The sequence below is a fragment of the Scyliorhinus torazame genome, chromosome 4, assembly GCF_047496885.1.
Source record: "Scyliorhinus torazame isolate Kashiwa2021f chromosome 4, sScyTor2.1, whole genome shotgun sequence".
In the NCBI taxonomy this organism is placed as follows: domain Eukaryota; kingdom Metazoa; phylum Chordata; class Chondrichthyes; order Carcharhiniformes; family Scyliorhinidae; genus Scyliorhinus; species Scyliorhinus torazame.
In genome coordinates this window covers 361,813,590-361,841,389 of record NC_092710.1, presented here as the reverse complement: position 1 = coordinate 361,841,389, position 27,800 = coordinate 361,813,590, and the positions used below count along the sequence as shown (strand labels likewise).

Below are 27,800 nucleotides of genomic sequence, written 5' to 3'. Positions count from 1 at the left end.
AAACCCGGTCTGTTCTCACTGGAACGACGGAGGTTGAGAGGCGACCTGATAGAGGTCTACAAAATTATGAGTGGCTTTGACAGAGTGGATAGTCAGAGGCTCTTTACTAGGGTAGGAGAGTCAAGTACTGGGGGACATAGGTTTAAAGTGCGTGAGGAAAAGTTTAGAACAGATGTGCGAGGCACGTTTTTTTTTTACACAGAGGGTGGTGTGTATGGGCCGCGCTGCCTGGGGAGGGGGTGGGAGCAGGTACGATAGTGGCATTTAAGGGACATCTAGACAAATAAATGAATAGGGTGGGATTGGAAGGATACGGACTCAGTAAGTGCAGACGATTTTAGTTTAGGCAGGTACCATGGTCGGCACAGGCTTGGAGGGCCGAAGGGCCTGTTCCTGTGCTCTATTTTGTTCTTTGTTCTTAGTTCTAGGGACTTGGATGGGGCAGAGGACGGTGCATCCAGGAGCGCTTATTGATGCAATATGTAGATAGTCCAACTCGGGAAGGGGCAGTACTGGACCTGGTCTTGGGGAATGTGCCTGGACAGGTGGTTGAGGTTTCAGTAGGGGAACATTTTGGGAGTAGTGACCACAATTCTGTAAGTTTTAGGGTACTTTTGGATCGGGATAAGGGTAACCCTCACGTTAAGCTGCTAAACTGGGGAAAGGCAAATTCCGACAAGATTGAAGAATTTGGATTGGGTGCGGCTGTTGGAGGGTAAATCAACATCGGACATGTGGGAGTCTTTCAAGCGGCAGTTGATTGGGATTCAGGAACGTCACGTTCCTGAGAGAATGAAGGATAAGTGTGGGAAGTTTAGGGAGCCTTGGATAACGAGAGATATTGTGAACCTCGTCAAAAAGAAAATGGAGGCTTTTGTACGGTCTAGAAGGGTGGGGACAGGAGAAGGTGTATAAAGAAAGTAGGAAGATACTTAAGCGGGAAATTAGGAGGGCTAGGAGGGGTCATTAAAAGTCCTTGGCAAGTAGGATTAAGGTGAATCCCAAAGTTTGTTATTCAAATGGCAGCTCCCGCTTGTGGCGGTGTTTTCGGACCTTGTCCCAGATTAACGGGCAGATGTTTTAATGGACAAAGGTGCAGGCGTGGTGGAGGAAGAGTTTATTCCCCCGGTGATGGATTTGGGGACCGGGGGTGGTTTTAGGTGAAAGGAGCTGTTGGAGTGAGGAACTGGGACACAGGGGAAGGTGGCGGAGGATACGGGACCGGCCCCACCACCCCAGCTGTTGGAGTGAGGAACTTGCCCTGGGTCACAGGGGAAGGTGGTGGAGCTGAGGCCGGAATCTCAGAACCAGGCCATCCAGAAGGTGGGGGAGACGGTGGGGGAGCACGAGGAGCAGCTCGTTTCGTTGGCGGCCGAGACGGGGGTGAGGCGAGATACCCAGAAGCGGCTTCAGGAGAAGGTGGAGGATGTGGGGAACCGGTCCCGGAGGCAGAACCTGAGGATTGTGGGGTTGCCGGAGGGCCGTGAGGGAGCGGACGCTCGTCTGCAGCCCAGATGTTGGAGAAGTTGCTGGGAGAGGGGGGTCTTCGAACGGCCCCTGGAGGTGGAGCGGACGCACAGGAGGCTGATCGGGAAGGTAAGGAGCCAGTGAGGGCAGCAAACCCCCGGTGTACCAGGCCCCGGGTGCAGAGCTGGCCAAGAGGCGAGCGGGATTTAATAAAGTGAAGGCTGCCCTCTTTAAGAAGGGGGTGAAGTTTGGGATGCTGTACCCGGCTCGCCGACAGCGGTCGGGAATATTATTTTGGGAGGCCGGAGGAAGCAATGGAGTTTGCGAGGGGCAACAGACTTGCAGGAGAAGCAGGACATTGAACTCTGGAGGTGGTGTTTAGGCGGTTCGTTCTCCCCGTCGCCCTGTCCGGGGTTGTTGTTGGGGGTGTTTCCCCCCCCTTTGCTTTTTTCTTGGGGGGGGGGGGGGGGTTGTTTTCTCCCCTGGGGGTATTATTTTGGGGTTTCTTGGGGGATTGGGGAGGGTCGTGGGTCAGTGCATTGGGCTCTGATCTCTCTGGGGACCTTTCTCCTTTCTCCTTCTGGAGGGTTGTGTTTTTTTCTTTCGGTTTTAAGCCCATCAGACATAGGAGCAGAATTAGGCCACTCGGCCCATCGAGTCTGCTCCGCCATTCACTCATGGCTGATATTTTCTCATCCCCATTCTCCTGCCTTCTCCCCATAACCCCTGACCCCCTGATTAATCAAGAACCTATCTATCTCTGTCTTAAAGACACTCAGTGATTTGGCCTCCACAGCCTCTGCGGCAAAGAGTTCCACAGATTCACCACCCTCTGGCTGAAGAAATTCCTCCTCATCTCTGTTTTAAAGGATCGTCCCTTTAGTCTGAGATGGTGTCCTCTGGTTCTAGTTTTTCCTACAAGTGGAAACATCCTCTCCACGTCCACTCTATCCAGGCCTCGCAGTATCCTGTAAGTTTCAGTAAGATCCCCCCTCATCCTTCTAAACTCCAACGAGTACAGACCCAGAGTCCTCAACCGTTCCTCGTACGACAACTCTTCATTCCAGGGATCATTCTTGTGAATCTCCTCTGGACCCTTTCCAAGGCCAGCACATCCTTCCTTAGATACAGGGCCCAAAACTGCTCACAATACTCCAAATGGGGTCTGACCAGAGCCTTATACAGCCTCAGAAGTACATCCCTGGTCATGTATTCTAGCCCTCTCGACATGAATGCTAACATTGAATGAAATGAAAATGAAAATCGCTTATTGTCACAAGTAGGCTTCAATGAAGTTACTGTGAAAAGCCCCTAGTCGCCACATTCCGGCGCCTGTTTGGGGAGGCTCGTACGGGAATCGAACCGTGCTGCTGGCCTGCCTTGGTCTGCTTTAAAAGCCAGCGATTTAGCCCAGTGTACTGAACCAGCCCCATTGCATTTGCCTTCTTAACTGCCGACTGAACCTGCACATTAACCTTGAGGATCGTGAACAAGGACTCCCAAGTCCCTTTGTGCTTCTGATTTCCGAAGCATCTCCCCATTTAGAAAATAGACTGCCTAAATTCCTCCTCCCAAAGTGCATAACCTCACACTTTCCCACATTGTATTCCATCTGCCACTTCATTGCCCACTCTCCTAGCCTGTCCAAGTCCTTCTGCTGCCCCCCTGCTTCCTCAATACTACCTGTCCCTCCACAGGTCTTTGTATCATCTGCAAACTTAGCAACAGTGCCTTCAGTTCCTTCTTCCAGATCATTAATGTATATTGTGAAAAGTTGTGGTCCCAGCACAGACCCCAGAGGCACACCACTAGTCACCGGCTGCCATCCTGAAAAAGACCCCTTTATCCCCACTCTCTGCCTTCTGCCAGTCAGCCAATCCTCTATCCATGCCAGGATCTTACCCTTAACACCATGGGCTCTTAACTTATTTAACAGTCTCCTATTCGGCACCTTGTCAAAGGCCTTCTGGAAATCTAAATAAATCATGTCCACTGGTTCTCCTTTGTCTAACGTTCTTGTTACCTCCTCAAAGAACTCTAACAGATTTGTCTGACAGGACGTCCCTTTGACGAAGCCATGCTGACTCAGTCCTATTTTACCATGCACTTCCAAGTACTCCGCGATCTCATCTTTAATAACAGACCAATCTTACCAATGGCCGAAGTCAGGCTAACCGGCCTATAATTTCCCGTCTTCTGCCTCCCTCCCTTCTTAAACAGCGGTGTGACATTAGCCACTTTCCAGTCCTCTAGGACCCTTCCTGCCTCCAGTGATTCCTGAAAGATCATCACCAATGCCTCCACAATTTCCTCAGCTATCTCTTTTAGAACCCTGGGGTGTAGCCCATCTGGTCCAGGTGACTTATCCACCTTCAGACCTTTCAGTTTCCACAGAACCTTCTCCTTAGTAATGGTCACTGCACTCACCTCTGCCCCCTCGTTCTCCTGGAGCTCTGGCATCCCACTGGTGTCTTCCACCGTGAAGACTGATGCAACGTAACTATTCAGTTCCTCTGCCATTTCTTTGTTTCCTATTATTACTTCTCCAGCCACATTTTCCACTGGTCCAATGTCTACTTTTGCCTCTCTCACCTGTTATATATTGAAAAAAAACTCTTCCAGGGCAGCACGGTGGCGCAGTGGTTAGCACTGCAGCCTCTCGCGCCGAGGTCCCAGGTTCGATCCCGGCTCTGGGTCACTGTCCATGTGGAGTTTGCACATTCTCCCCGTGTTTGCGTGGGTTTCACCCCCACAACCCAAAGATGTGCAGGGTAGGTGGATTGGCCACGCTGAATTGCCCCTTAATTGCAAAATATTAATTGGGTACACTACATTTATTTTAAAAAAGAAAAAAACGCTTCCTATCTTCTTTTATATTACAAGCTAGCTGGTACTCATACTTCAACTTCTCCCCCCTTATTGCTTTATTAGTTGTCCTCTGCTCGCTTTTAAAGGCTTCCCAATCCTCTGGTCTCCCACTAATACTCGCCACTTTGTCTGCTTTTTCTTTAGCTTTTATGCTGTCCTTGACATCCCTCGTCAGCTATGGATGCCTTGTCCTCCCCTTAGCATGTTTCCTCCTCCTTGGGATGAATTTCTGTTGTGCCTCCCTGTATCAAGTGAAGATTGGAAAATCATCCTCAGACCATCTGCTATCTCCTCCCTGACCTCCTTTATTAGCCTCGGAAACAATCCTGACAACTGATTACCTTTCTTCGGGTACTTCCTCTCTCTGTATGATTATCCCATCCTATATCTCTCGGTGATTCTCCTGGATGACTAGATCTGCATCATCATTTCCTTTGTAAACAGAGGCAAAATAGTCATTCTGCGGCATAGATGTTTACATCATGAAAACAGGCCCTTCGGCCCAGCTTGTCGATGCCGCCTAGTTTCTCTCACTAAGCTAGTCCCACTTGCCCACATTTGGCCCATATCCCTCTACACCCACCCTGCCCATGGAACTGTCTAACTGCTTTTTAAAGGACAAAATTGTACCCGCCTCTACCACTGCCTCTGGCAGCTCGTTCCAGACACTCACCACCCTCTGTGTGAAGAAATGTCCCCTCTGGTCTCTCTTGCATCTCTCCCCTCTCACCTTAAACCTATGCCCTCTAGTTCTAGAATCCTCTACCTTTGGGACAAGATGTTGACTATCTACCTTATCGATGCCCCTCATTATTTTATAGACCTCAATAAGATCACCCCAAAGCCTCCTACGCTCCAGGGGAAAAAGTCCCAGCCTATCCAGCCTCTCCTTATAACTCAAACCATCAAGTCCCGGCAACATCCTAGTAAATCTTTTCTGCACTCTTTCCAGTTTAATAATATCCTTTCTATAATAGGGTGACCAGAACTGCACACAGTATTCCAAGTGTGGCCGTACCAATGTCTTGTACAACTTCAACAAGACGTCCCAACTCCTGTATTCAATGTTCTGACCAATGAAACCAAGCATGCCGAATGCCTTCTTCACCACCCTGTCCACCTGCGACTCCACCTTCAAGGAGCTATGAACCTGTACTCCTAGATCTCTTTGTTCTGTAACTCTCCCCAACGCCGTACCATTAACTGAGTAGGTCCTGCCCCGATTCGATCTGCCAAAATGCATCACCTCACATTTATCCAAATTAAACTCCATCTGCCATTCATCGGCCCACTGGCCCAATTGGTCAAGATCCCGTTGCAATCTTATAGAACCTTCTTCACTGTCCACTATGACATCAGTCTTGGTGTCATCGGCTAACTTACTAACCATGCCTCCTAAATTCTCATCCAAATCATTAATATAAATCACAAATAACAGTGGACCCAGCCCCGATCCCTGAGGCACACCACTGGTCACAGGCCTCCAGTTTGAAAAACAACCCTCCACAACCTCCCTGTCTTCGGTCGCCGAGCCAACTTTGTATCCAACTGGCTACCCCACCCTGGATTCCGTAAGATTTAACCTTTTGCAACAACCTACCACGCTGTACCTCACGGGATCCTGGGCGAGGTAGTCAATTGGACACAAAGTTGGCTTGGCGACCGAAGACAAAGGGTGGTTGCGGAAGGTTTATTTCAAACTGGAGGCCTGTGACCAGCGGTGTGCCTCAGGGATCATAGAATTTACAGTGCAGGAGGTCATTCGGCCCATCGAGTCTGCACCGACCCTTGAAAAGAGCACCCCGCCCAATCCCACACCTCCACCCTTTAGCCCAAAAGCAATATCTAATTCCTTCTTGAAATTATAAGTGTGCACGATGTTTGCCAGTGTTTTGTTTTTTCACATGTTGTATTTTATTATGGTCGATGGGAGGCAGGTTCCGAGTCCTTGGTGTCTTTCTGCTGTTGGTGAGGGGAGGCGTCGGCAGGGACTCTCCGAGGAGTGGAGGTATGGAGGCATTGCGGGGGGGGGGGGGGGGGGGGGGGGGGGGTGGGGGGCAGTGTGAGCGGTATGGATGGGCCATTTGGTGGGCGTTGCCACGCTAGCAGGGATGCTGGTGAATGGAGGGAGCTGCGATAGGCAGCCAGGAAGAGCGGGGGTGTTCTGGTGACGCAGGTAGCTCGATGGGTGGAGGTGGAGAGAGGTAGGGATGGTGACTTGGCGTAGCCGTGGACAAGGAAGGGGATTGGGGGCAGCGATTGTTTTGGGATGGCAGACCTGGGGGGGGGGGGGGGGGGGGGGGGGGGGGGGGGGGGCGGGGACCAACGAGGCGGGGGTACAGGCGGGCGGGGGTACGGCCAGGCGGGGGACCAGGCCAGGCGGGGGACCAGGCCAGGCGGGGGTACAGCCAGGCGGTGGACCTGGGCGGTCAGTATATGATAGTGAGCAGGGTCTTGGAAAGAGTGCCAGTGGGGTTAGTAAATGCGCCCATTTGGGATGATGTTTTTCACGAGAAGGTGGAGCAGCCCACTCTGTACCTGGATTGGGATCCAGTAATAGAGGGGACACAATTTCAATCGTGTGAAACACCATCTGCTTGATCAGTCGCTGCTCATGGACCGGATTTGGGGGAGGGGGGTGGTGGATATGTGGAGGTTTAGGCATCCGGGAGAGGGAGTTTTCCGACATCTCCAATGGGCCGTGTAGATGTTCCTGTGGAGATCGGTGCTCCTGGGGATAGTGGGGGTGCAATACGCGGTGTTCGTGGTCTCAGCTGGGTCGGCGGTGGAGGGCTTGAATGTTTGTGGAAGGGGAGCAATCAAGCGGGGCTGCTTTGTCCTGGATGGTGTCGAGCTTCTTGAGTGTTGTTGGAGCTGCACTCATCCAGGCAAGTGGAGAGTATCCCATCACACTCCTGACTTGTGCCTTGTAGATGGTGGACAGGCTTTGGGGAGTCAGAAGGTGAGTTACTCTCCGCAGGATTCACAGCCTTTGACCTGCCCTGGTAGCCACAGTATTAATGTGGCTGGGTCCAGTTCAGTTTCTGATCAATGGTAACCCCCAGGATGTTGATTGTGGGGATTCAGCGATGGTAATGCCATTGAATGTCAAGGGGCAGTGGTTAGATCCTCTCTTGTAGGAGATGGTCATTGCCGGGCACTTGTGTGGTGTGAATGTAACAGAATTTACACAGTATGTAGATAGGCCAACGAGAGGCGAGGCCATATTGGATTTGGTACTGGGGAATGAACCAGGACACGTGTTAGATTTGGAGGTAGGTGAGCACTTTGGTGATAGTGACCACAATTCGATTACGTTTACTTTAGTGATGGAAAGGGATAGGTATATGCCGCAGGGCAAGAGTTATATCTGGGGGGAAAGGCAATTATGATGCGATGAGGCACGACTTAGGATACATCGGATGGAGAGGAAAACTGCAGGGGATGGGCACAATGGAAATGTGGAGCTTGTTCAAGGAACAGCTACTGCGTGTCCTTGATAAGTATGTAACTGTCAGACAGGGAGGAAGTGGTCGAGCAAGGGAACCGTGGTTTACTAAGGCAGTCGAAACACTTGTCAAGAGGAAGAAGGAGGCTTATGTAAAGATGAGACATGAAGGTTCAGTCAGGGCGCTCGAGAGTTACAAGTTAGCTAGGAAGGACCTAAAGAGAGAACTAAGAAGAGCCAGGAGGGGACATGAGAAGTCTTTGGCAGGTAGGATCAAGGATAACCCTAAAGCTTTCTATAGATATGTCAGGAATAAAAGAATGACTCGGGTAAGAGTAGGGCCAGTCAAGGACAGTAGTGGGAAGTTGTGCTTGGAGTCCGAGGAGATAGGAAAGGTGCTAAATGAATATTTTTCATCAGTATTCACCCAGGAAAAAGACAATGTTGTCGAGGAGAATACGGAGATTCAGGCTACTAGACTAGAAGGGCTTGAGGTTCATAAGGAGGAGGTGTTAACAATTCTGGAAAGTGTGAAAATAGATAAGTCCCCTGGGCAGGATGGGATTTATCCTTGGATTCTCTGGGAAGCTAGGGAGGAGATTGCTGAGCCTTTGGCCTTGATCTTTAAGTCATCTTTGTCTACAGGAATAGTGCCAGAAGACTGGAGGATAGCAAATGTTGTCCCCTTGTTCAAGAAGGGGAATGGAGACAACCCCGCTAACTGTAGACCAGTGAGCCTTACTTCTGTTGTGGGCAAAGTCTTGGAAAGGTTTATAAGAGATAGGATGTATAATCATCTGGAAAGGAATAATTTGATGAGAGACAGTCAACACGGTTTTGTGAAGGGTAGGTCGTGCCTCACAAACCTTATTGAGTTCTTTGAGAAGGTGACCAAACAGGTGGATGAGGGTAAAGCAGTTGATGTGGTGTATATGGATTTCAGTAAAGCGTTTGATAAGGTTCCCCACGGTAGGCTACTACAGAAATTACGGAGGCATGGGATTCAGGGAGATTTAGCAGTTTGGATCAGAAATTGGCTAGCTGGAAGAAGACAAAGGGTGGTGGTTGATGGGAAGTGTTCAGACTGGAGTCCAGTTACTAGTGGTGTACCACAAGGATCTGTTTTGGGGCCACTGCTGTATGTCATTTTTATAAATGACCTGGAGGAGGGCGTAGAAGGGTGGGTGAGTAAATTTGCAGATGACACTAAAGTCGGTGGAGTTGTGGACAGTACGGAAGGATGTTACAAGTTACAGAGGGACATAGATAAGCTGCAGCGCTGGGCTGAGAGGTGGCAAATGGAGTTTAATGCAGAAAAGTGTGAGGTGATTCATTTTGGAAGGGATAACAGGAAGACAGAGTACTGGGCTAATGGTAGGATTCTTGGCAGTGTGGATGAGCAGAGAGATCTCGGTGTCCATGTACATAGATCCCTGAAAGTTGCCACCCAGGTTGAACATAGAACAGAGAACATAGAACATAGAAAATACAGCACAGAACAGGCCCTTCGGCCCACGATGTTGTGCCGAACCTTTGTCCTAGATTAATCATAGATTATCATTGAATTTACAGTGCAGAAGGAGGCCATTCGGCCCTTTGAGTCTGCACCAGCTCTTGGAAAGAGCACCCTACCCAAACTCAACACCTCCACCCAACACCAAGGGCAATTTGGACATTAAGGGCAATTTATCATTGGCCAATTCACCTAACCCGCACATCTTTGGACTGTGGGAGGAAACCGGAGCACCCGGAGGAAACCCACGCAGACACGGGGAGGACGTGCAGACTCCGCACAGCCAATGACCCAAGCCGGAATCGAACCTGGGACCATGGATCCGTGAAGCAATTGTGCTATCCACAATGCTACCGTGCTGCCCTTAAGAACAAATAAATCTACACTATATCATTTTCCCGTAATCCATGTACCTATCCAACAGCTGCTTGAAGGTCCCTAATGTTTCCGACTCAACTACTTCCACAGGCAGTGCATTCCATGCCCCCACTACTCTCTGGGTAAAGAACCTACCTCTGATATCCCTCCTATATCTTCCACCTTTCACCTTAAATTTATGTCCCCTTGTAATGGTGTGTTCCACCCGGGGAAAAAGTCTCTGACTGTCTACTCTATCTATTCCCCTGATCATCTTATAAACCTCTATCAAGTCGCCCCTCATCCTTCTCCGCTCTAATGAGAAAAGGCCTAGCACCCTCAACCTTTCCTCGTAAGACCTACTCTCCATTCCAGGCAACATCCTGGTAAATCTTCTTTGCACCTTTTCCAGAGCTTCCACATCCTTCCTAAAATGAGGCGACCAGAACTGTACACAGTACTCCAAATGTGGCCTTACCAAAGTTTTGTACAGCTGCATCATCACCTCACGGCTCTTAAATTCAATCCCTCTGTTAATGAACGCGAGCACACCATAGGCCTTCTTCACAGCTCTATCCACTTGAGTGGCAACTTACAAAGATGTATGAACATAGACCCCAAGGTCTCTCTGCTCCTCCACAACGCCAAGAACTCTACCGTTAACCCTGTATTCCGCATTCATATTTGTCCTTCCAAAATGGACAACCTCACACTTTTCAGGGTTAAACTCCATCTGCCACTTCTCAGCCCAGCTCTGCATCCTATCTATGTCTTTTTGCAGCCGACAACAGCCCTCCTTACTATCCACAACTCCACCAATCTTCGTATTGTCTGCAAATTTACTGACCCACCCTTCAACTCCCTCATACAAGTCATTAATGAAAATCACAAACAGCAGAGGACCCAGAACTGATCCCTGCGGTACGCCACTGGTAACTGGGATCCAGGCTGAATATTTGCCATCCACCACCACTCTCTGACTTCTATCGGTTAGCCAGTTCGTTATCCAACTGGCCAAATTTCCCACTATCCCATGCCTCCTTACTTTGTGCAGAAGCCTACCATGGGGAACTTTATCAAATGCCTTACTAAAATCCATGTACACTACATCCACTGCTTTACCTTCATCCACATGCTTGGTCACCTCCTCAAAGAATTCAATAAGATTTGTAAGGCAAGACCTACCCCTCACAAATCCGTGCTGACTATCCCTAATCAAGCAGTGTCTTTCCAGATGCTCAGAAATCCTATCCTTCAGTACCCTTTCCATTACTTTGCCTACCACCGAAGTAAGACTAACTGGCCTGTAATTCCCAGGGTTATCCCTAGTTCCTTTTTTGAACAGGGGCACGACATTCGCCACTCTCCAATCCCCTGGTACCACCCCTGTTGACAGTGAGGACGAAAAGATAACTGCCAACGGCTCTGCAATTTCATCTCTTCCTTCCCATAGAATCCTTGGATATTTCCCGTCAGGCCCGGGGGACTTGTCTATCCTCAAGTTTTTCAAAATGCCCAACACATCTTCCTTCCTAACAAGTATTTCCTCGAGCTTACCAATCTGTTTCACACTGTCCTCTCCAACAATATCGCCCCTCTCATTTGTAAATACAGAAGAAAAGTACTCATTCAAGACCTCTCCTATCTCTTCAGACTCAATACACAATCTCCCGCTCCTGTCCTTGATCGGACCTACCCTCGCTCTAGTCATTCTCATATTTCTCACATATGTGTAAAAGGCCTTGGGGTTTTCCTTGATCCTACCCGCCAAAGATTGTTCATGCCCTCTCTTAGCTCTCCTAATCCCTTTCTTCAGTTCCCTCCTGGCTATCTTGTATCCCTCCAATGCCCTGTCTGAACCTTGTTTCCTCAGCCTTACATAAGTCACCTTTTTCCTCTTAACAAGACATTCAACCTCTCTTGTCAACCATGGTTCCCTCACTCGACCATCTCTTCCCTGCCTGACAGGGACATACATATCAAGGACACATAGCACCTATTCCTTGAACAAGTTCCACATTTCACTTGTGTCCTTCCCTGCCAGCCTATGTTCCCAACTTATGCACTTCAATTCTTGTCTGACAACATCGTATTTACCCTTCCCCCAATTGTAAACCTTGCCCTGTTGCACGTACCTATCCCTCTCCATTACTAAAGTGAAAGTCACAGAATTGTGGTCACTATCTCCAAAATGCTCCCCCACTAACAAATCTATCACTTGCCCTGGTTCATTACCCAGTACTAAATCCAATATTGCCCCTCCTCTGGTTGGACAATCTACATACTGTGTTAGAAAAGCTTCCTGGACACACTGCACAAACACCACCCCATCCAAACTATTTGATCTAAAGAGTTTCCACTCAATATTTGGGAAGTTAAAGTCGCCCATGACTACTACCCTATGACTTCTGCACCTTTCCAAAATCTGTTTCCCAATCTGTTCCTCCACATCTCTGCTACTATTGGGGGGCCTATAAAGAACTCCTAACAAGGTGACTGCTCCTTTCCTATTTCTGACTTCAACCCATACTACCTCAATAGGGTGATACTCCTCGAACTGCCTTTCTGCAGCTGTTATACTATCTCTAATTAATAATGCCACCCCCCCCACCTCTTTTACCACCCTCCCTAATCTTATTGAAACATCTATAACCAGGGACCTCCAACAACCATTTCTGCCCCTCTTCTATCCAAGTTTCTGTGATGGCCACCACATCGTAGTCCCAAGTACCGATCCATGCCTTAAGTTCACCCACCTTATTCCTGATGCTTCTTGCGTTGAAGTATACACACTTCAACCCATCTCCGTGCCTGCAAATACTCTCCTTTGTCAGTGTTCCCTTCCCCACTGCCTCATTACATGCTTTGGCGTCCTGAATATCGGCTACCTTAGTTGCTGGACTACAAATCCGATTCCCATTCCCCTGCCAAATTAGTTTAAACCCTCCCGAAGAGTACTAGCAAACCTCCCTCCCAGGATATTGGTGCCCCTCTGGTTCAGATGCAACCCGTCCTGCTTGTACAGGTCCCACCTTCCCCAGAATGCGCTCCAATTATCCAAATACCTGAAGCCCTCCCTCCTACACCATTCCTGCAGCCACGTGTTCAGCTGCACTCTCTCCCTATTCCTCGCCTCGCTATCACGTGGCACCGGCAACAAACCAGAGATGACAACTCTGTCTGTCCTGGCTTTCAACTTCCAGCCTAACTCCCTAAACTGGTTTATTACCTCCACACCCCTTTTCCTACCTACGTCGTTGGTACCAATGTGCACCACAACTTCTGGCTGCTCCCCCTCCCGCTTAAGGATCCTGAAGACACGATCCGAGACATCCCTGGCCCTGGCACCCGGGAGGCAACATACCTTCCGGGAGTCTCGCTCGCGACCACAGAATCTCCTATCTATTCCCCTAACCATTGAATCTCCTACAACTATTGCTTTTCTATTCTCCCCCCTTCCCTTCTGAGCCCCAGAGCCAGACTCAGTGCCAGAGACCTGGCCGCTAGGGCCTTCCCCCGGTAGGTCATCCCCCCCAACAGCATCCAAAACGGTATACTTGTTTTGAAGGGGAACGGCCACGAGGGATCCCTGCACTGTCTGCCTGTTATTTTTTTTCCCCCTGACTGTAACCCAGCTATTCTTGTCCTGTACAGGGTGTGGTTACCTCCCTGTAACTCTTCTCAATCACCCCCTCTGCCTCCCGGATGATCCGAAGTTCATCCAGCTTCAGCTCCAGTTCCCTAACACGGTCTTTGAGGAGCTGAAGTTGGGTGCACTTCCCGCAGGTATAGTCAGTGGGGACACCGGTGGTATCCCTCACCACCCACATCCTACAGGAGGAGCATGTAACTGGCCTAGCCTCCATCACCTCTTACCTTACAGAATATAGCTGCTGTGTGGACTAACTAGATCTCCGCCCTCCGACTCTGCTCCCAGTCAGCTACACTTCCTGTAAACTCCTGGCTCTCTTCGCACTCTTTGCGGAAATGTCGGAAACAAAATGAAAGGAGCACCTTACTCCCTCCTCACCTAACTCTCTCGGTCACCAAACTGTCACTCTCGCACTCAAAAAGCACCAAATTCAGCACTCAGTGCAAACAAAGTCTGCACTGTAGGGGATCACTTTTATACTGTGAGAGGTTGAGAGGGTTGTTAAGAAGGCGTACGGTGTGTTAGCTTTTATTGGTAGAGGGATTGAGTTTCGGAGCCATGAGGTCATGTTGCAGCTGTACAAAACTCTGGTGCGGCCGCATTTGGAGTATTGCGTGCAATTCTGGTCGCCGCATTATAGGAAGGATGTGGAAGCATTGGAAAGGGTGCAGAGGAGATTTACCAGAATGTTGCCTGGTGTGGAGGGAAGATCTTATGAGGAAAGGCTGAGGGACTTGAGGCTGTTTTCGTTAGAGAGAAGAAGGTTAAGAAGTGACTTAATTGAGGCATACAAGATGATCAGAGGATTGGATAGGGTGGACAGTGAGAGCCTTTTTCCTCGGATGGTGATGTCTAGCACGAGGGGACATAGCTTTAAATTGAGGGGAGATAGATATAGGACAGATGTCAGAGGTAGGTTCTTTACTCAGAGAGTAGTAAGGGTGTGGAATGCCCTGCCTGCAACAGTAGTGCACTCGCCAACACTAAGGGCATTCAAATGGTCATTGGATAGACATATGGACGATAAGGGAATAGTGTCGATGGGCTTTAGAGTGGTTTCACAGGTCGGCGCAACATCGCGGGCCGAAGGGCCTGTACTGCGCTGTAATGTTCTATGTTCTAAAAGCCTGGATATTGTCCAGGTCTTGCTGCATTTGGACAGGGACTGCTTCATTATCTGAGGAGTGGCGAATGGTGCTGAACATTGTGCAGTCATCCGCAAACATCCCCACTTCTGACCTTATGATGGAAGAGAGGTCATTGATAAAGCAGCTGAAGATGGTTGGGGCCTCGGTCACTCCCCTGAGGAACTCCTGCAGTGATGTCCTGGAGCTGAGATGATTGATCTCCGACCACGACAACCATCTTCCTTTGTGCCGGGTATGACTCCAACCAGGATTAGGATTGCATTCTCTGGAGTTCAGTAGAATGAGGGGGGGGGTTTCATAGAAACATAAATTCTAACAGGACTGGACAGGGTCGATGCAGGAAGATGTTCCCGATGGTGGGTGTGTCCAGAACCAGGGGTCACAGCCTGAGGATACGGGGTAGACCATTTCGGACAGAGATGAGGAGACATTTCTTCACCCAGAGAGTGGTCGGCCTGTGGAATTCATCACCACAGGAAGAGGCTGAAGCTAAAACATTGTGAAATTTCAAGAAGAAATGAGATATATTTCTAAGGAGGGGGTCAAGGTATTGAACTAGATGATCAGCCATGATCATAATGAATGGAGGAGCAGGCTCGAAGGGCCGAATGGCCTCCTCTTGCTTCTATTGTCTGTCTACGTTTCTATGTACAAATGGCTGAATTCTGCTCCGACATTTTATGGTTTGATTTGTTAAGAATGTTCGAGACAGCGACTCAGTTTTTTCATCTCTCAGAGAACCCAGGGATAAGGGGAGTTGGCAGGAAAGTGGAGATCACGACGGGCAACAAAGATTGCGCAGGAAGGTAGGGCAGGATTGAGGATCAGGATGGTGAGCACTGCTCAGATTTCGAATGACAAGGACGGCTCTCTCAATACGAAAGATAAGAATTCACCTAAAATACTGACAGCGAGCTGCCAGGATCACACGATGCGCGGAAAATCGCTTCTTCTCCACGATAAAAGTGACATCGCTGTACTCCTCATGGTGTATAAGTGCACCCACATGTTCTGACAAGATGTGAACATGATTGATCTCACCAACTGAAGTGTACGGTCGTAACTGGTGACTGTTGCTCATGCTGGTAGAAATTACTGTCGACCTGAAGTCAGAAAAAAAGTCATAATCAATACACCACAGAGTCAATAATTCACAGTCAATACACCACAGAGTCAATAATTCACTGTCAATGGAGCACAGGGTCCATAATTCACAGTCAATACACCACAGGGTCCATAATTCACAGTCAATACAGCACAGGGTCCATAATTCAGTCAATACACCACAGGGTCCATAATTCACAGTCAATACACCACAGGGTCCATAATTCACAGTCAATACACCACAGAGTCAATAATTCACAGTCAATACACCACAGGGTCCATAATTCACAGTCAATACACCACAGGATCCATAATTCACAGTCGATACACCACAGGGCAAATAATTCACAGTCAATACACCACAGGGTCCATAATTCACAGTCAATACACCACAGGGTCCATAATTCACAGTCAATACACCACAGGGTCCATAATTCACAGTCAATACACCACAGGGTCAATAATTCACTGTCAATACACCACAGAGTCAATAATTCACAGTCAATACACCACAGGGTCCATAATTCACAGTCAATACATCACAGGATCCATAATTCACAGTCGATACACCATAGGATCCATAATTCACAGTCAATACATCACAGGATCCATAATTCACAGTCAATACACCACAGTGTCAATAATTCACAGTCAATACACCACAGGATCCATAATTCACAGTCAATACACCACAGGGTCAATAATTCACTGTCAATACACCACAGGGTCCATAATTCACTGTCAATACACCACAGGGTCCATAATTCACAGTCAATACACCACAGGGTCCATAATTCACTGTCAATACACCACAGGGTCCATAATTCACTGTCAATACACCACAGGGTCAATAATTCACAGTCAATGCACCACGGGGTCCATAATTCACAGACAATACACCACAGGGTCCATACAGTCAATACACCACAGGGTCCATAATTCACAGTCAATACACCACAGGGTCCATAATTCACAGTCAATACACCACAGGGTCCATAATTCACAGTCAATACACCACAGGGTCCATAATTCACAGTCAATACACCACAAGGTCAATAATTCACAATCAATACACCACAGAGTCAATAATTCACAGTCAATACACCACAGGGTAAATAATTCACAGTCAATACACCACAGGGTCCATAATTCACAGTCAATACACCACAGAGTCAATAATTCACAATCAATACACCACAGAGTCAATAATTCACAGTCAATACACCACAGGGTAAATAATTCACAGTCAATACACCACAGGGTCCATAATTCACAGTCAATACACCACAGGGTCCATAATTCACAGTCAATACATCACAGGGTCCATAATTCACAGTCAATACATCACAGGGTCCATAATTCACAGTCAATACACCACAGGGTCCATAATTCACAGTCAATACACCACAGGGTCCATAATTCACAGTCAATACACCACAGGGTTCATAATTCACAGTCAATACACCACAGGGTAAATAATTCACAGTCAATACACCACAGGGTCCATAATTCACAGTCAATACACCACAGGGTAAATAATTCACAGTCAATACACCACAGGGTCCATAATTCACAGTCAATACACCACAGGGTCCATAATTCACAGTCAATACACCACAGGGTCCATAATTCACAGTCAATACACCACAGGGTCCATAATTCACAGTCAATACACCACAGAGTCAATAATTCACAGTCAATACACCACAGGGTCCATAATTCACAGTCAATACACCACAGGGTAAATAATTCACAGTCAATACACCACAGGGTCCATAATTCACAGTCAATACACCACAGGGTAAATAATTCACAGTCAATACACCACAGGGTCCATAATTCACAGTCAATACACCACAGGGTCCATAATTCACAGTCAATACACCACAGGGTCAATAATTCACAGTCAATACACCACAGGGTTCATAATTCACTGTCAATACACCACAGGGTCAATAATTCACAGACAATACACCACAGAGTCAATAATTCACAGGGTCCATAATTCACAGTCAATACACCACAGGGTCCATAATTCACAGTCAATACACAAAAGGGTCAATAATTCACAGTCAATACACCACAGGGTCAATAATTCACTGTCAATACACCACAGGGTCAATAATTCACTGTCAATGCAGCACAGGGTCCATAATTCACAGTCAATACACCACAGGGTCCATAATTCACTGTCAATACACCACAGGGTCCATAATTCACAGTCAATACACCACAGGGTCCATAATTCACTGTCAATACACCACAGTGTCAATAATTCACAGTCAATACACCACAGGGTCCATAATTCACTGTCAATACACCACAGGGTCAATAATTCACAGTCAATACACCACAGAGTCAATAATTCACTGTCAATGGAGCACAGGGTCCATAATTCACAGTCAATACACCACAGGGTCCATAATTCACAGTCAGTACATCACAGGGTCAATAATTCACTGTCAATACACCACAGGGTCCATAATTCACAGTCAATACACCACAGGGTCCATAATTCACAGTCAATACACCACAGGGTCCATAATTCACAGTCAGTACATCACAGGGTCAATAATTCACAGTCAATACACCACAGGGTCCATAATTCACAGTCAGTACATCACAGGGTCAATAATTCACTGTCAATACACCACAGGGTCCATAGTTCACTGTCAATACACCACATGGTCCATAATTCACAGTCAATACACCACAGTGTCCATAAATCACAGTCAATACACCACAGGGTCCATAATTCACTGTCAATACACCACAGAGTCCATAATTCACTGTCAGTACACCACAGGGTCCATAATTCACTGTCAATACACCACAGGGTCTATAATTCACAGTCAATACACCACAGAGTCAATAATTCACTGTCAATACATCACAGGGTCCATAATTCACAGACAATACACCACAGGGTCCATAATTCAGTCAATACAGCACAGGGTCCATAATTCACAGACAATACACCACAGGGTCCATACAGTCAATACACCACAGGGTCCATAATTCACTGTCAACACACCACAGAGTCCATAATTCACAGTCAATACACCACAGTGTCCATAATTCACAGTCAACACACCACAGGGTCCATAATTCACAGTCAATACACCACAGGGTCCATAATTCACAGTCTATACACCACAGGGTCCATAATTCACAGTCAATACATCACAGGGTCAATAATTCACAGTCAATACACCACAGTGTCCATAATTCACAGTCAATACACCACAGGGTCCATAATTCACAGTCAATACACCACAGGGTCCATAATTCACAGTCAATACATCACAGGGTCCATAATTCACAGTCAGTACATCACTGGGTCAATAATTCACAGTCAATACACCACAGGGTCCATAATTCACAGTCAATACACCACAGGGTCCATAATTCACAGTCAATACACCACAGGGTCCATAATTCACAGCCAATACACCACAGGGTCAATAATTCACAGTCAATACACCACAGAGTCAATAATTCACAGTCAATACACCACAGTGTCAATAATTCACAGTCAATACACCACAGTGTCAATAATTCACAGTCAATACACCACAGTGTCAATAATTCACAGTCAATACACCACAGAGTCAATAATTCACAGTCAATACACCACAGTGTCAATAATTCACAGTCAACACACCACAGGGTCCATAATTCACAGTCAATTCACCACAGGGTCCATAATTCACAGTCAATTCACCACAGGGTCCATAATTCACAGTTAATACACCACAGGGTCCATAATTCAGTCAATACACCACAGGGTCCATAATTCACAGTCAACACACCACAGGGTCCATAATTCACAGTCAATTCACCACAGGGTCCATAATTCACAGTTAATACACCACAGGGTCCATAATTCAGTCAATACACCACAGGGTCCATAATTCACAGTCAATACACCACAGGGTCCATAATTCACAGTCAATTCACCACAGGGTCCATAATTCACAGTCAATACATCACAGGGTCCATAATTCACAGTCAATACACCACAGGGTCCATAATTCACAGTCAATACACCACAGGGTCCATAATTCACAGTCAATACACCACAGGGTCCATAATTCAGTCAATACATCACAGGGTCCATAATTCACAGTCAATACATCACAGGGTCCATAATTCACAGTTAATACACCACAGGGTCCATAATTCAGTCAATACACCACAGGGTCAATAATTCACAGTCAATACACCACAGGGTCCATAATTCACAGTCAATACACCACAGGGTCCATAATTCACAGTCAATGCACCACAGGGTCCATAATTCACAGACAATACACCACAGGGTCCATACAGTCAATACACCACAGGGTCCATAATTCACAGTCAATACACCACAGGGCCCATAATTCACAGTCAATACACCACAGGGTCCATAATACACAGTCAATACACCACAGGGTAAATAATTCACAGTCAATACACCACAGGGTAAATAATTCACAGTCAATACACCACAGGGTCCATAATTCACAGTCAATACACCACAGGGTAAATAATTCACAGTCAATACACCACAGGGTCCATAATTCACAGTCAATACACCACAGGGTCAATAATTCACTGTCAATACACCACAGGGTCCATAATTCACAGTCAATACACCACAGGGTTCATAATTCACAGTCAATACACCACAGGGTAAATAATTCACAGTCAATACACCACAGGGTCCATAATTCACAGTCAATACACCACAGGGTAAATAATTCACAGTCAATACACCACAGGGTCCATAATTCACAGTCAATACACCACAGGGTCCATAATTCACAGTCAATACACCACAGGGTCCATAATTCACAGTCAATACACCACAGGGTAAATAATTCACAGTCAATACACCACAGGGTCCATAATTCACAGTCAATACACCACAGAGTCAATAATTCACAGTCAATACACCACAGGGTCCATAATTCACATTCAATACACCACAGGGTAAATAATTCACAGTCAATACACCACAGGGTCCATAATTCACAGTCAATACACCACAGGGTAAATAATTCACAGTCAATACACCACAGGGTCCATAATTCACAGTCAATACACCACAGGGTCCATAATTCACAGTCAATACACCACAGGGTCAATAATTCACAGTCAATACACCACAGGGTTCATAATTCACTGTCAATACACCACAGGGTCAATAATTCACAGACAATACACCACAGAGTCAATAATTCAAAGGTCCATAATTCACAGTCAATACACCACAGGGTCCATAATTCACAGTCAATACACAAAAGGGTCAATAATTCACAGTCAATACACCACAGGGTCAATAATTCACTGTCAATACACCACAGGGTCAATAATTCACTGTCAATGCAGCACAGGGTCCATAATTCACAGTCAATACACCACAGGGTCCATAATTCACTGTCAATACACCACAGGGTCAATAATTCACAGTCAATACACCACAGAGTCAATAATTCACTGTCAATACACCACAGAGTCAATAATTCACTGTCAATGGAGCACAGGGTCCATAATTCACAGTCAATACACCACAGGGTCCATAATTCACAGTCAGTACATCACAGGGTCAATAATTCACTGTCAATACACCACAGGGTCCATAGTTCACTGTCAATACACCACATGGTCCATAATTCACAGTCAATACACCACAGTGTCCATAAATCACAGTCAATACACCACAGGGTCCATAATTCACTGTCAATACACCACAGAGTCCATAATTCACTGTCAGTACACCACAGGGTCCATAATTCACTGTCAATACACCACAGGGTCTATAATTCACAGTCAATACACCACAGAGTCAATAATTCACTGTCAATACATCACAGGGTCCATAATTCACAGACAATACACCACAGGGTCCATAATTCAGTCAATACAGCACAGGGTCCATAATTCACAGACAATACAGCACAGGGTCCATAATTCACAGACAATACAGCACAGGGTCCATAATTCACAGTCAATACAGCACAGGGTCCATAATTCACAGTCAATACAGCACAGGGTCCATAATTCACAGACAATACAGCACAGGGTCCATAATTCACAGACAATACACCACAGGGTCCATAATTCACTGTCAACACACCACAGGGTCCATAATTCACAGTCAATACACCACAGGGTCCATAATTCACAGTCAATACACCACAGGGTCCATAATTCACAGTCAATACACCACAGGGTCCATAATTCACAGTCAATACACCACAGGGTCCATAATTCACAGTCAATACACCACAGGGTCCAAAATTCACTGTCAACACACCACAGAGTCCATAATTCACAGTCAATACACCACAGAGTCAATAATTCACAGTCAATACATCACAGGGTCAATAATTCACAGTCAATACACCACAGTGTCCATAATTCACAGTCAATACACCACAGGGTCCATAATTCACAGTCAATACACCACAGAGTCCATAATTCACAGTCAATACATCACAGGGTCCATAATTCACAGTCAGTACATCACTGGGTCAATAATTCACAGTCAATACACCACAGGGTCCATAATTCACAATCAATACACCACAGAGTCAATAATTCAGTCAATACACCACAGGGTCCATAATTCACAGTCAGTACATCACTGGGTCAATAATTCACAGTCAATACACCACAGGGTCCATAATTCACAATCAATACACCACAGAGTCAATAATTCACTGTCAATACACCACAGAGTCAATAATTCACAGTCAATACACCACAGGGTCCATAATTCACAGTCAATACACCACAGGGTCCATAATTCACAGTCAATACACCACAGGGTCCATAATTCACAGCCAATACACCACAGGGTCCATAATTCACAGTCAATACACCACAGGGTCCATAATTCACAGTCAATACACCACAGGGTCCATAATTCAGTCAATACATCACAGGGTCCATAATTCACAGTCAATACACCACAGGGTCCATAATTCAGTCAATACATCACAGGGTCCATAATTCACAGCCAATACACCACAGGGTCCATAATTCACAGTCAATACACCACAGGGTCCATAATTCAGTCAATACATCACAGGGTCCATAATTCACAGTCAATACACCACAGGGTCCATAATTCAGTCAATACATCACAGGGTCCATAATTCACTGTCAATACACCACAGTGTCCATAAATCACAGTCAATACACCACAGGGTCCATAATTCACTGTCAATACACCACAGAGTCCATAATTCACTGTCAGTACACCACAGGGTCCATAATTCACTGTCAATACACCACAGGGTCTATAATTCACAGTCAATACACCACAGAGTCAATAATTCACTGTCAATACATCACAGGGTCCATAATTCACAGACAATACACCACAGGGTCCATAATTCAGTCAATACAGCACAGGGTCCATAATTCACAGACAATACAGCACAGGGTCCATAATTCACAGACAATACAGCACAGGGTCCATAATTCACAGTCAATACAGCACAGGGTCCATAATTCACAGTCAATACAGCACAGGGTCCATAATTCACAGACAATACAGCACAGGGTCCATAATTCACAGACAATACACCACAGGGTCCATAATTCACTGTCAACACACCACAGGGTCCATAATTCACAGTCAATACACCACAGGGTCCATAATTCACAGTCAATACACCACAGGGTCCATAATTCACAGTCAATACACCACAGGGTCCATAATTCACAGTCAATACACCACAGGGTCCATAATTCACAGTCAATACACCACAGGGTCCATAATTCACTGTCAACACACCACAGAGTCCATAATTCACAGTCAATACACCACAGAGTCAATAATTCACAGTCAATACATCACAGGGTCAATAATTCACAGTCAATACACCACAGTGTCCATAATTCACAGTCAATACACCACAGGGTCCATAATTCACAGTCAATACACCACAGGGTCCATAATTCACAGTCAATACATCACAGGGTCCATAATTCACAGTCAGTACATCACTGGGTCAATAATTCACAGTCAATACACCACAGGGTCCATAATTCACAATCAATACACCACAGAGTCAATAATTCAGTCAATACACCACAGGGTCCATAATTCACAGTCAGTACATCACTGGGTCAATAATTCACAGTCAATACACCACAGGGTCCAGAATTCACAATCAATACACCACAGAGTCAATAATTCACTGTCAATACACCACAGAGACAATAATTCACAGTCAATACACCACAGGGTCCATAATTCACAGTCAATACACCACAGGGTCCATAATTCACAGTCAATACACCACAGGGTCCATAATTCACAGCCAATACACCACAGGGTCCATAATTCACAGTCAATACACCACAGGGTCCATAATTCACAGTCAATACACCACAGGGTCCATAATTCAGTCAATACATCACAGGGTCCATAATTCACAGTCAATACACCACAGGGTCCATAATTCAGTCAATACATCACAGGGTCCATAATTCACAGCCAATACACCACAGGGTCCATAATTCACAGCCAATACACCACAGGGTCCATAATTCACAGTCAATACACCACAGGGTCCATAATTCACAGTCAATACACCACAGGGTCCATAATTCAGTCAATACATCACAGGGTCCATAATTGACAGTCAATACACCACAGGGTCCATAATTCACAGCCAATACACCACAGGGTCCATAATTCAGTCAATACATCACAGGGTCCATAATTCACAGCCAATACACCACAGGGTCCATAATTCACAGTCAATACACCACAGAGTCAATAATTCACAGTCAATACACCACAGGGTCCATAATTCACAGTCAATACACCACAGGGTAAATAATTCACAGTCAATACACCACAGGGTCCATAATTCACAGTCAATACACCACAGGGTAAATAATTCACAGTCAATACACCACAGGGTCCATAATTCACAGTCAATACACCACAGGGTCCATAATTCACAGTCAATACACCACAGGGTCAATAATTCACAGTCAATACACCACAGGGTTCATAATTCACTGTCAATACACCACAGGGTCAATAATTCACAGACAATACACCACAGAGTCAATAATTCACAGGGTCCATAATTCACAGTCAATACACCACAGGGTCCATAATTCACAGTCAATACACAAAAGGGTCAATAATTCACAGTCAATACACCACAGGGTCAATAATTCACTGTCAATACACCACAGGGTCAATAATTCACTGTCAATGCAGCACAGGGTCCATAATTCACAGTCAATACACCACAGGGTCCATAATTCACTGTCAATACACCACAGGGTCCATAATTCACAGTCAATACACCACAGGGTCCATAATTCACTGTCAATACACCACAGTGTCAATAATTCACAGTCAATACACCACAGGGTCCATAATTCACTGTCAATACACCACAGGGTCAATAATTCACAGTCAATACACCACAGAGTCAATAATTCACTGTCAATGGAGCACAGGGTCCATAATTCACAGTCAATACACCACAGGGTCCATAATTCACAGTCAGTACATCACAGGGTCAATAATTCACTGTCAATACACCACAGGGTCCATAATTCACAGTCAATACACCACAGGGTCCATAATTCACAGTCAATACACCACAGGGTCCATAATTCACAGTCAGTACATCACAGGGTCAATAATTCACAGTCAATACACCACAGGGTCCATAATTCACAGTCAGTACATCACAGGGTCAATAATTCACTGTCAATACACCACAGGGTCCATAGTTCACTGTCAATACACCACATGGTCCATAATTCACAGTCAATACACCACAGTGTCCATAAATCACAGTCAATACACCACAGGGTCCATAATTCACTGTCAATACACCACAGAGTCCATAATTCACTGTCAGTACACCACAGGGTCCATAATTCACTGTCAATACACCACAGGGTCTATAATTCACAGTCAATACACCACAGAGTCAATAATTCACTGTCAATACATCACAGGGTCCATAATTCACAGACAATACACCACAGGGTCCATAATTCAGTCAATACAGCACAGGGTCCATAATTCACAGACAATACACCACAGGGTCCATACAGTCAATACACCACAGGGTCCATAATTCACTGTCAACACACCACAGAGTCCATAATTCACAGTCAATACACCACAGTGTCCATAATTCACAGTCAACACACCACAGGGTCCATAATTCACAGTCAATACACCACAGGGTCCATAATTCACAGTCTATACACCACAGGGTCCATAATTCACAGTCAATACATCACAGGGTCAATAATTCACAGTCAATACACCACAGTGTCCATAATTCACAGTCAATACACCACAGGGTCCATAATTCACAGTCAATACACCACAGGGTCCATAATTCACAGTCAATACATCACAGGGTCCATAATTCACAGTCAGTACATCACTGGGTCAATAATTCACAGTCAATACACCACAGGGTCCATAATTCACAGTCAATACACCACAGGGTCCATAATTCACAGTCAATACACCACAGGGTCCATAATTCACAGCCAATACACCACAGGGTCAATAATTCACAGTCAATACACCACAGAGTCAATAATTCACAGTCAATACACCACAGTGTCAATAATTCACAGTCAATACACCACAGTGTCAATAATTCACAGTCAATACACCACAGTGTCAATAATTCACAGTCAATACACCACAGAGTCAATAATTCACAGTCAATACACCACAGTGTCAATAATTCACAGTCAACACACCACAGGGTCCATAATTCACAGTCAATTCACCACAGGGTCCATAATTCACAGTCAATTCACCACAGGGTCCATAATTCACAGTTAATACACCACAGGGTCCATAATTCAGTCAATACACCACAGGGTCCATAATTCACAGTCAACACACCACAGGGTCCATAATTCACAGTCAATTCACCACAGGGTCCATAATTCACAGTTAATACACCACAGGGTCCATAATTCAGTCAATACACCACAGGGTCCATAATTCACAGTCAATACACCACAGGGTCCATAATTCACAGTCAATTCACCACAGGGTCCATAATTCACAGTCAATACATCACAGGGTCCATAATTCACAGTCAATACACCACAGGGTCCATAATTCACAGTCAATACACCACAGGGTCCATAATTCACAGTCAATACACCACAGGGTCCATAATTCAGTCAATACATCACAGGGTCCATAATTCACAGTCAATACATCACAGGGTCCATAATTCACAGTTAATACACCACAGGGTCCATAATTCAGTCAATACACCACAGGGTCAATAATTCACAGTCAATACACCACAGGGTCCATAATTCACAGTCAATACACCACAGGGTCCATAATTCACAGTCAATGCACCACAGGGTCCATAATTCACAGACAATACACCACAGGGTCCATACAGTCAATACACCACAGGGTCCATAATTCACAGTCAATACACCACAGGGCCCATAATTCACAGTCAATACACCACAGGGTCCATAATACACAGTCAATACACCACAGGGTAAATAATTCACAGTCAATACACCACAGGGTAAATAATTCACAGTCAATACACCACAGGGTCCATAATTCACAGTCAATACACCACAGGGTAAATAATTCACAGTCAATACACCACAGGGTCCATAATTCACAGTCAATACACCACAGGGTCAATAATTCACTGTCAATACACCACAGGGTCCATAATTCACAGTCAATACACCACAGGGTTCATAATTCACAGTCAATACACCACAGGGTAAATAATTCACAGTCAATACACCACAGGGTCCATAATTCACAGTCAATACACCACAGGGTAAATAATTCACAGTCAATACACCACAGGGTCCATAATTCACAGTCAATACACCACAGGGTCCATAATTCACAGTCAATACACCACAGGGTCCATAATTCACAGTCAATACACCACAGGGTAAATAATTCACAGTCAATACACCACAGGGTCCATAATTCACAGTCAATACACCACAGAGTCAATAATTCACAGTCAATACACCACAGGGTCCATAATTCACATTCAATACACCACAGGGTAAATAATTCACAGTCAATACACCACAGGGTCCATAATTCACAGTCAATACACCACAGGGTAAATAATTCACAGTCAATACACCACAGGGTCCATAATTCACAGTCAATACACCACAGGGTCCATAATTCACAGTCAATACACCACAGGGTCAATAATTCACAGTCAA

At 45.8% G+C, this 27,800-nt stretch overlaps 1 protein-coding gene across 2 annotated transcripts in view; it reads right to left on the bottom strand.

The window, feature by feature from the left end:
- btbd9 (BTB (POZ) domain containing 9) overlaps nucleotides 1-27,800 on the bottom strand; it is a 351,447-nt gene that overhangs the window by 217,614 nt on the left and 106,033 nt on the right. The window contains exon 2 of one of the 2 annotated variants that reach the window (XM_072500328.1): nucleotides 15,350-15,556. In XM_072500328.1, coding sequence (XP_072356429.1) covers nucleotides 15,350-15,534 — 185 coding nt within the window. In that variant the 5' untranslated portion in view covers nucleotides 15,535-15,556. The remainder of the gene's footprint in view (nucleotides 1-15,349; nucleotides 15,557-27,800) is intronic. The other variant, XM_072500329.1, reaches the window with a different exon arrangement.